General features: G+C 33.8%; 1 protein-coding gene across 1 annotated transcript in view; it reads right to left on the bottom strand.

The window, feature by feature from the left end:
- The window catches only part of LOC106617325 (titin), a 75,959-nt gene that overhangs the window by 19,767 nt on the left and 44,497 nt on the right, over positions 1-11,695 (bottom strand). Inside the window, 2 exon segments of the mRNA XM_070111797.1 lie at positions 1,703-10,840; positions 11,315-11,545. Coding sequence (XP_069967898.1) covers positions 1,703-10,840; positions 11,315-11,545 — 9,369 coding nt within the window.

Raw genomic sequence — 11,695 nt, 5'->3', positions numbered from 1 at the left:
TATTAATTTTTCATATTTTTTGTTTACTTTTTTATAGTTGAAATAAGTTTTTTGTTTAAATTAAGTAGAAAATATCATTTTATATTTAAACTATTTAAACATTTTTTAATATTTTTATACAAATTTATATAATTTTATAATTATAATATTAATTTTTTCATATTTTTTGTTTACTTTTTTATAGTTGAAATAAGTTTTTTGTTTAAATTAAGTAGAAAATATCATTTTATATTTAAACTATTTAAACATTTTTTAATATTTTTATACAAATTTATATAATTTTATTTATTAAAATTTTTTAATTTAAAAATTTACAGTTTGAATAAATATTTAAATTTTTTTTAAAAGCTTTTTTTATGTATAATATTTAATTTTTATTTTTTTATTTTGTTTTTTTAATGTGATAAGTTTTATTATTTTTATAAAAAATATAAACCATTTTTTTATACTTATATATTATTTATTTCTTTATTTGATCAATAAATTATTATTTAATTTAATTGTAACTATTTCTCAATTTTATTTCAATAGTGTAATTTTTCAAAACTTACTACAACCCTGAGTATATTATATATTTTATTTTTATATTTAAGATTAAAAGTTTAAGTTATGAAAAAAACGAGTTAAAGTTTTTAATTAAAAAAAAATAGTTTAATTAATTATATTTAATATTTTTTCTTGTCACTTTAAATATTTGTTTAAATATTATCTAAAAAAAGAAGTATTTTAAATTGTTTTTGTGTATGTTTGTTATTTCTTAATTAATATTTATTTTAATTAATTATTTTATGTTTATTTGTTTATTAATGTTTTTTATATACCATATATTTTGAATAATTAAAATTTTTATTTCAAATTTAAATTTAAAATAAGGAAAGTAGTTCTATAAGTTTATTGATCAAATTAAAATTTTTTTTTTCTAAGAAATTTAAAATTTTATTAAAAAAATTTTTTTTTTTTTTCTTCCTATGACAAAGTTGTATTTTTCCTAATTTTAACTGAAATTAAATTTTAAAAAGTTAAAAAATTTAAAAAATTTTCGAGTGTATTTTTGAAGTTTTTTTTAAATTTACTTCTTTTTATATAGTTTTTTTATATCTAATTAATTAAATGTTTTTACTTTTTATTTAAAAAAATAATTGTTTTTATGTATGTTTCAAGTTTTTATTTATTTATTTATTTATTTAGTTTTAGTTTAGTTTATGTTTAATATGTAATATAAATATTTTTTTTATCTCATAATAATTCTAAATTAATAATTAATTTATTTTGAAATTATTAATATAAAAAAGTGAAAGGAAATATATTTAAAATTTTCGAATTAGGGCAAAATAATTTTCTCAACTTTAAGCATTTATGCCTTAGCACAGAAAATTTTTTTACATACAACATTTTGCTTAAAAATTAATTTTATGTTTTTTATTGGCCTAAAAATAGTGTGTTATGTTTATTTGTTGTTGTAGGTAAAATGTTTAGTATTCAACATGTAGTATTTGGGAACTCAGTAGCAGAAAAAAGGGGAAATAGTAGGCACAACAGATAGTTTAAAAATATAAAAGGCTGCTTGCTTTATGCAAAGGGGTTTTTTGTTTTTTTTACATAAGTTTCAGTACATAAGTAGAAAGTAAAAATGTGTAACGAAGGTTTTGAGCATGGCAACACTTGCTGTGGCGGCAGCAACAAAAGTCGCAAATGCACTTACTTGTATCTTCAGTGATTTTTTGTTCTTTGGGCTTATGTTTAATTGTTTTTGGTTTTGTATCAGTGGTATCCGATGTTGTTGTTGTTGATTCTGTGTCCTCTAACTGTGTTTCTTGTTGTTGTTTAGGCTGTTTACGTGTTTTGGGTTTAGTGGTTTCTTCGACTACGGTAACTATCTCGTCTATTGTGTCTGTAAGTGGTGTTTCTACGACTTGTGTGGTCTCAGTGGTTGTGGGTTTCTTTGCTTTTTTAGGTTTTTCTGGTTTTTCACTGTCTTTGAGTGCTTCTAGTTTTTCTACTACTTCAGTGTCTTGTGGTTTAGTGGTTTCTTTCTTTTCTTTCGGTTTCTTTACTATTGGCAGATCAGGTTTTTCGTATTGTTCAAGTTCTACTTTTGGTATTTCTTCTTCAATTAGTTTCTGCACATATTCATCTAGTTCATCCTTTTTAATTTTCTTGATTGTCTTTTTAGGTTTCTTTGGTTTTTGTTCTGTGGTTTGTACAGTTTGTTCTGGTTGTTCTTCTTCGAGAATTGTGGGCGCTGTTTCTGGCTCTTCACTTATAATGACAATAGCTTCGGGACTATTGTCATCTTGTACAGTTATTATGTTTATTGTGCTATCTTTTTTGCCTTTTTCTTTCTTTTTGAGTACACGTTTGGTGGTGACTTGTTGAATTGGTTCTCCCTTCTGATCTGTTATTTCCTCGACTTTGATTTCAGCTGGTGTTTCCTCTGTAACAACAATTGGTTCTGCTGTTTCAATAATCTTAATTTGTGCTGTTGGTTCGTCGATATCGTCCGATGGCTGTTCTACAATACGTACTTCGGCCAGTGGTTGTTCTTCAACGCTTTGTTGTGGTTTCTTATGTTTAGGCTTTTTCTTCGCCTCTGGTTTTGTAGTTGCTTGTGGTGTTTCTTCTTCTACTGTAACATCGGCAATTTCTTCGCTTTCTTTTTTAACCTTTGGTGTTGTTTCAAACTCGATTTTTTCATACTTTTCTAATTCTGTTTTTGGTATTTCTTCTTCGATCAATTTTTGGATGTAATCATGCAAATCATCCTTTTTGACTTTCTTTACTTTCTTTTTCTGTGATTTGGGTTTAGTGATTTCTTCTTCCTTATCTGGTTGTGTTTCGATGATGGTTACCTCTGCCTCGGGTTGGTCAGCGGTTTGTACTTCTATTATTTCGATTACATCCTCTCTGGGTCCCTGTTGACGCTTCAATTTTCGTTTGGTTACTATTTGTTTTTGTACATCACCTTTATCATCAACAATTTCTTTTACTTCCGTTTTAGTTTCGATTTCTTCTACATGCACTGGTTCTTCAGGAATATCTTTAGGTTTAACCTCTTCTTCAACTTTTACCTTCTGCTTAGTGGGCTTCTTTTTCTTTGATTTTGTCTGTTCTTCCGTTACTGTTACTTCGAAATCTTCGATCACTGAAATTGGCTGATCCTCGACTTGTTCCACAGTTTCTGAAACATCAACACTATCTGTACGTGTTTCTGCAGGCTTGTCTTCTTCAATGACTTTAACTTTATGTTTGATTGTTTTCTTTTTCTTGAGTTTTGCGTTCTCTTCAGTTACGGTTATTTCAAAGTCCTCAGTTTCAGAAACAGGTTGTTCTTCCGTAATCTTTATTTCTTCTGCCGTAGTTTCTTCGATATCTTCAGGAGACTTTTCATTAGTTGTAACTATTTCAAAAGGTTTATCCTCCGGTTTGTCCTCCTCAACAACTTTGACTTTCTGTTTAGTTTGTTTCTTTTTCTTTGGTTTTTCTTGTTTTTCAGTAGGTGATACTTCGAAGTCTTCTGCTTCGGAAATTGGCTGTTCTTCCATAATGTTAACTTCCTCTGATGGTATTTCCTCAACTGGTTTAGGAACTGCTTCGTCGATTGTAATTGTTTGAAAAGGTATATCTTCAGGTTTGTCTTCCTCAACAACTTTAACTTTCTGTTTGGTCTGTTTCTTTTTCTTTGGTTTTTCTTGTTTTTCAGTTGGTGATACTTCGAAATCTTCAGCTTCGGAAATTGGCTGTTCTTCCACAATGTTTACCTCCTCAGTTGGTAATTCGTGAACTGGTTTAGGTACGGCTTCATCGACCGTAGCTATTTCAAAAGATATATCCTGAGGTTTTTCCTCTTCAACAACTTTAACCTTCTGTTTAGTTGGTTTCCTTTTCTTTGATTTTATTTGTTCTTCCGTTACTCTTACTTCGAAGTCTTTTGTTTCGTCGATAGGTTGCTCTTCAGCAATTGTTATTTCTTCAACAAAAGTTTCTTCATTTACATCCTCAGGCAGTGTATCTTGAACAGAAATTTTTTCAGAAGGTACGTCCTCGGGCTTATCTTCCTCAACAACCTTAACCTTTTCTTTAGTCGGCCTCTTTTTCTTTGGTTTTGTTGGTTTTTCAGTTGATTTTATTTCGAAGTCTTCACTATCAGAAGCAGGTTGATCTTCAACAATCTTTATATCCTCAGACGGTATATCCTCAATCTTGTCTTCTTCAACATATTTTACTATTTCTTTGGCAGGTTTCTTTTTCTTTGGTTTTTTATGCTCTTCCGTGGCTGTTACTTCGAAGTCTTGAGTTTCGGATGCGGGTTGTTCTTCGGTAATTTTTATCTCTTCTGATGGAGTTTCCCCACTGACGTCCTTTGGTACCGTTTCTTGAATTGCAATTGATTCAGACGGCACCTTGTCGGGGCTGTCCTCTTCAACAACCTTAATTTTCTGTTTAGTTGGTTTCTTTTTCTTTATTTGTGTTTGTTCTTCTGTTACTGTTACTTCGAAGTTTTTAGTTTCAGTTACTGGTTGCTCTTCTGTTATCTTTATTTCGTCTTCTTCTGGAGATTCCTCAATGATATCCTTTGGTACCGTATCTTGCACCGTAACTGTATCAGAAGGTGCGTCCCCTATTTTATCCTCCTCAACTACTTTAACTTTTTGTTTAGTTGGCTTTTTCTTCTTTGGCTTAGATTCTTCTTCTGTTGCTGTTACCGTATATTCTTTTTCCTCAGGAGAGGTCTTATCAGCTTCCACAATTTTTATATTATCGGACGAATCCGGTATGGTTTCGATATTTTCTATTTCACTTTCCTTAACAGTTACTTTAGCCGGTTTCTCCTCTTCAGGTTTTTCTTCGTCTGTTATTTTTACTTTCGGTTTAGTGGGCTTCTTTTTCTTTAGTTTAGCCTTCTCTTCAACTGTTGTGATCTCATATTCTGTTACGTCGGGCTGTACTGGTTCTTCCTCTCCAACCATTGTAGTGAATTCATGTACTTTCTCCTCTCCTTTGACACCTTCATCTTCAGTTTGTTTTACTTTAAGCTTTGGCTTTTTCTCCGGTTTTCTTGGAGTCTCTTCAATTTCGTCGTGTTTGTATTCCTCGAATATTTCTGCTGGAATTTCATCTACGATTTTGGCAATATACTCGGGTACATCTTTTGTTTTTAATTTCTTAGTTTTCTTTTGCTTAACTTGTACCTCTTGTGGTGTGTCATTGTCCTTGCTGGGCGTTGTGGCTATGACTGTGATTTCAGCTTCATCATTGCTCTCATCGTGTACTTCAATAATGTCTAGTACTACTTCTTCCGGTCCTTTAGTATGCTTAACCTTTTTCTTTTTAACAATTTTTTCTTTGACCTCACCATTTTCATCGGTCGTCTTTTCCTTTTCGACAGTCTCCTCGATGATTTCTATTTTGTATTCTTCATCTATGACTTCCTGAGGTGTAGTTTCTGTAATAGAGACAGGCAATTTCTTGCTCTTCTTTGGTTTTTTAGGAATATCTTCTTCAATCAGTGTAACAGAAACCTCCTCGTCGGGTTGCGGCGATGATATATCCTCTTCCTTAACTACTACATCCTTAGAGGGTTTCTTTCTTGGTTTCTTTGGTTTTACCTCTTCGACATCTGTAACATCGACCTCAAAATATTCAAGTTGCTCCTTTACAGGTTCTTCTTCTTTTACAGTGATTACCTTTCTTTCTGGTTTCTTCTTCTTTTTCAATTTTATTGGTTCCTCCAAATCAACTCTCTCATACTTCTCCAATTCAGTTTTTGGTATATCTTCTTCAATTAATTTATAGATATACTCAATAAGATCATCTTTTTTAACCGTTTTTGTTTTCTTCGGCTTCTTAGTTTGTGGTTTATCTTCCTCCTTAGAATCTGATAATGTTTCTACATTTTGCACTATCACGGTCACCTCAGCAAGTGGTGAGTTGTCTAATTGTGTCTCAATTATTTCTATTATTTCTTCTTTTGGTCCAACTGTTTTCCTTATCTTACGTTTCTTCGTTGTCTGTTTTACTTTTCCACCGCCTTCCTCGACAATTTCCTGTACATCTTGTGTAGTTTCTATTTCTTCTACAACAATATTATAATCGTCCACAGGTTGTGTTTCGTCTGACTGAGTTTGGATTACTTGCTCCTCAGGTACATCAACTTCGGGGGTTTCTTCAAACGATGAGACGCGTACGATAAAATCTGGTGAATCTTCATCTGGTTTTTGTGCGTCCGATTTCTGTTTCTTGATTTTCTTGGTAATCTTCTTGGTGGGCTTTTCGTAGACTGTCGACTCGGTAATGTCAATCTGGTATTCGTCCGTCGTTTTATCAACAGTTTCAGTGGGTTCCTCAACTAATGCAACTTGATCTTCAGGTACATCCTCAACTGGTTGTACGTCTTCTTCTGTGACTTTGACTTTATGCTTTTTGGGCTTAGAAATGCGTTTCTTGATGTCATCCATTGGTGCTTCAACAATTTCTTCCTCATTTTCGGACACTATTTCGTGTTCTACGAATTCATCGATGACATTTACTAAATAGTTCTGTATATCTTCTTTTGGTACATGTTTTGGTTTCTTTACTATCTTTTTAATTGGTTTAGTTGGTTTTTCCTCATCAACAGTTACAGGAGTTTCGTCTATTTGCACAATTGTTATTTCGGCTATAGGTTGATCTGCTCCTTCACTTATTTCCGATATTTCGAAAACAAATTCTTTGGGTCCTTGCTTACGTTTGACTTTACGTTTAGTAACTGTCTTTTCTTTGACTTCACCAGTTTCATCGGTCTCCTTGACCGTTGCAACAGTTTGTTCAATTTCTTCCAAAGTGACAGGAGCTTCCTCTATAACTGTAGTTTTAAGTTTCTTTGGCTTTTTAACTTTAGTGGGACGTTCCTCAGTTATTATCTCATCGAATTTCATTGGCTCAACTTGTTCATCGGTTACACCAATTCTGTAATCTTGATAGTCTTGTTGTGTAGGTTGGTCCTTTTCTATCACTACCTCAGCGATTGGTTCATCAATTTCTTCCTCCTCTTCGCTGGGTATTTCTTCTACGTCGAATTCATGTATTGTAACAGCTACTCCATCCATGACTTCAATTGTTTTTTTGTGATGTTTAGTTTTCTTTTTCGGTTTCTTTGGTGTTTTGCCAAATTCGATTGGTGTAAATTCTTCCAATTCCGTTTTCGTTATTTCCTGTTCTATTAACTGTTGTAAGTATTCGTCGAAATTGTCTTTTGGTGATTTCTTTTTTTTTAACTTCTTAGTAATTTTAGTTTGTTCTACTGCAGGTTCCGTTAAATTAGTTGGTGTGACTTCTATTGTTGAGACAGTGATCTCCACTTCGTCGGGTTTATTTTCTTCAAATGTTTCCACTACATCTATAACATACTCTTTGGGACCTTCTTTCTTTTTAAGGCGGCGTTTTGTTGTTGTTTGTTTCGTAATCTCTCCTTGTTCGTCAACGATTTCTGTGGTAGTAACTTCGGGCATCGATTCCTCAATGCGTACAACGTATTCTTCAATTTTTTGTTCCTCTTTCGGTTTGCCTCGTTTTGCTTTCTTTACTTTCTTTATATGTTTTTCTTGTACATTGATAACATATTCATCTGTCATAGGAGTTTCCTTAATATCGATTTCCTCTTCAGATTGTATTTCAATCTTTTGTGGCAATTCTTCCTGAGTGTCTGGTTGTGTCTCTGTAATTTTGTATTGTTTTGGCTTTTTCGGCTTCTTCTTTTTCTCTGCGACATCTTCTTTAATAGGAGAAACGTCCTCAGTTATTAGCTTTTCCATTTCATCGGCTGCCTCCTCTACTACAGTTGTTCTGAAGAAGACATCTTCATCTACCGGTTTTTCAACTTGTTCCGGAATTTCTTCATATTCTTTGGGCTGCACTGCAAATTCTTCTGGCATTTCTTCAACAACCTTCATAACGTAATCCTTAAGTTCTTCCTTTTTGACTTTCTTAGTTATTTTCTTAGGCACACGTTTTGGTGTTTCGGGCTGTGGTGTTGCTGTTTTCTTCACATCTTCTGTTGTTATTACAGTTACTTCGGCTTCAGGCTCATCCTTGGCATGAGTTTCAATAACTTCTACAGTGTAAACCTTGCCACCCTTCTTCTTCTTAAATTTGCGTTTTGTGATCGTTTCTTCTTTAATTTCACCACTTGTTTCTTCTTTTGTGACGACCTCAACATTTTCAGAGATTTCTACAATGCTTACCACATCATCTATAGCCTTTTCTGGCACTTTTGGAAGCTCTTCTGGCGTTATCACTTCTTCCACATTATCCTCTTTTTCTGTTTTGCTGGGCAGAGTGTCTTTAACCTCAACTGAAAATTCAGTTGCTGGCACCTCAGGCGCTTCTTCTATCGGCTGTTCCTCCAAAGGTGCTATTTTCTTCTTCGGTTTTTTCTGTTTTGGTGCTTCCTTTGAGTCTGCAGACTCTACAACGCCAACTTCCAATGTGTCCGGTATTTCTAGCACCGCTTTTTGTGGCACCTTCTTCATTTTCTTTGGCTTTTTAGGTTTACCGTCCACATCGATTTTCTCATACTTCTCGAGTTCGGTTTTGGTAATTTCGGCGTTGATTAATTTTTGTATATATTCATCGAGTTCGTCCTTTTTCAGCTTCTTCGATTTTTTCTTCTTCGGTTTTTCTGCTGTTGAATCGGTGGACAGCACTTCTTCGGTATCCACAACAAGCACTTCATAAAGAGTTTCCTTTGAATCGGGCGTTGATTCTGTGGTCTCGATAATTTCGATCACCTTTTCCTCGTCGCCCTTCTTATGTAGTAGCTTACGCTTTTTGCGTATTTCTGTTTTTATTTTTCCATCATCCTTTACAATAGTTTCTTCAATGAATTCTGGCTGTAGTTCTTGTACTTTAATTTCGTAGAAGTCCACGGTATTGAAATCATAAATTTTATCTTCTGGCGCCTCTGTCAATTCGGCAATGAAGTCATCGAGTTCATCTTCCTTCATTAACTTGACGCGTTTCTTTTTCAATGTTTTAGGTTTCACACGCTTCTCAGTGGACTCACTGATATCTGTTGTGGTTACCGTAACTTCATACGTAGGTTCATCTTCTACATTTGCAGCTGGTATTTCAATGATTTCTATTATGTTTTCTTCAGCAGGAGTTTCTTGTTTAATTTTACGTATCTTCTTTGTACGTTTTTTAACCATTACCGGTGCCTCTAGTGCCTCCGGCTGTTCAGCGTCCTCAGGTGCCAATTCGAGTATTTCAATTTTATGGTATGGCTTAAGCTTAATACCCTCCTTCTCAACATCAAGTTTATCACCTTGTGGCTTACGCAATTTCAATTCCGGTTGCGTAGTATCTTCCGTTTCTTTTGGTTGTTGCGGTTTGATAGGATATTGTATTGTCTCTGGTTGTGGCGTTATCTTCTTCTTACGTTTGTATCTAGGTTTCTCTGGTGTTGTATCGGTTTCCGGTTGCGATGTTTCCGTACCCTCTGAAATCTGTTCTTCATCAGTTTCCACCTCATCGAAATTTTGTGGTTCGAATTGTATGGAAGTATCACCAACACCCGGTTTACGACCTCTCTTCTTTCGTTTTGGTTTCTCATCGGTTGGCTTTTCGGCCGTTTCTTCAACAATATCTTCTGTTACATCCTTTGATATTGGTTTCAAAGTAATCTGCTCAATATCATCCGCACTCTCAGGCACCTTTCCTTTTCCTAGTTTTAGCTTCCTTGGCACGTCAGTAGTTCGTTCCATTGTCACCTTCTTTGGTCGTTTATATTTCTCCACCTTTTCTGGTTGTTTTTCCTCTTCCACTTTCGTTTCTTCATATGTTTCGAGATCCAATGTTTCCAGCTCCTTTTCAGGTTTTTCGCTGTGTTTAACTTTAACGCGTCGCTTTTTAATAACAACCATTGCTTCCTCCATATTTCGTGATAATTCACCGCAACCGCGTATCGGTTCCAACTCGGTTATAGTAGGCTTAAAGCAATATGGTGCAAATGGTATGAAATTAATCCAGCTTTTCAATTTAAAATTCTTAAAAGCAGCTGCGTCCTTTTTTGGTTTCTCTTCTTTAGGTTTCTGTTTCGGTTTCTTCAATTTCAACATTTGCGGAAATTCTGCAACCGATGTAATTTCAATTCTCTCCGATTTTTTCACCTCAATACTTTCGATTTTCATTGGCACTAATTTGACGGGTTTCGTCGTAGGCGTCGTATCGCTCCGCGCTTTCTGTGGCTGCTCTAGTTCCGTACGCTTATATTCTTGTAGCACCGTTTTAGGTATTTCTTGTTCTATCAGGAATTGTATATATTCATCCAAATCATCCTTTTTTACCACCTTCTTCGGCTTACGCTTCTTCTTTATTGACGGCTTTTCATCAACCTTTGCATGCGGAGTATCAACCAACTCTTCAACGATTTTAACTTGTTGTACTGTCGGTTGTAAATCCTCCGGCTTCTCATCATCCTCCGAATGAACAATCACTGTACTCTCTTCCTCCTTACCTTCTTCTTGCGTAGTAACCACTTCAATAACCTGTTCACGACCGTCGATCTTCTTTTTAATCTTACGCTTTTTAACCACTGTAATTTTGGGTTCAACCAAAATCTTTTCTTTTTCTTCATCTTCGACCACATCCACATCAACCGGTCGTTCCACTTCGTACACCTCTTCAGGCATATATTCTATAATTACTTCTTCGGGTGCTTCGTCGATATTTTCAAATGATTTATGTGTAGTTTTCTGTTGTTTCTTAATTTTATGTTTCGTTTTCTTATCTGTATCTGGTGTTTGTGTAATGTCTTCAAGGACATCATCTGGTTCTGTTATTGTGTACTCTTTGCTATCTTGGTCTATACAAGAGAAAATTTGGGTCTAGTTAGCTCTAAACAGTATCGGTAGCACTTTTCTTTTCATTTCTCTATTAACTAAGTAACTGTAAATTTTCTATAAGCTACTTAAAACTAGGTAGACATGTTGTGCAGTCTTCATTCATAAGAATATTGGTTAATGTGCAACACAAACGACGTGAATTTAAATAAAAAGAAATAGGCGGAGACGTTAACCGACTTTTTATTTTGGTTCTGTTTTGTTTCTGCTTTCACTTTTTAAAAGCGCTCTTACGCAATCATACTTATTTTGAAATACTGATACCTCAATATGTACATATTAAAAAACAAAAAATTATCAAATAAAAAAAATATCTACAATGTTGCAACAAAAAAATATCATCATATGACAATTTTTTTCAGTTTATTGTGTAAATTGTTTGTAAATATGTATAGAGGTACGTATGTAGTTTAATAATAGTATGTATAATAATTCACCTGTGTATCCGTCGACTTCTACAATTTCAACATTCTTTAAGGCAGTCTGATCATCATATATAACTGGCTCGGTATCGCTAAGAACTTCTTCGATGACGATGCCTTCCTCCTCAGTTATTTTCTTACTTTCTGTTTCAATAACTGTTTCGCCATCTTCATTTTGTACCGATTTGAATGTAGTAACGAAAACTGGGGTTTCCGTTGTTAAGTGTTCGGGTGTAGGTTTTTCCTCTAATAAAGGTTTGTATATTGATGAAATGTTAATATATATATAAATATTGTTGTTGTTCGTTCTTTTTTTTTAGTTAAATAAGTAAACGTTTGCAATGGCCATTAAAAATGTTAGTTTCAAAAATTATCGAGCTCATAGTATACAAATAT

The sequence above is a fragment of the Bactrocera oleae genome, chromosome 6 (assembly GCF_042242935.1).
Source record: "Bactrocera oleae isolate idBacOlea1 chromosome 6, idBacOlea1, whole genome shotgun sequence".
Classification (NCBI taxonomy): domain Eukaryota; kingdom Metazoa; phylum Arthropoda; class Insecta; order Diptera; family Tephritidae; genus Bactrocera; species Bactrocera oleae.
Note: the sequence above shows the minus strand (reverse complement) of the source record. Positions and strands in the feature narration are given on the sequence as shown.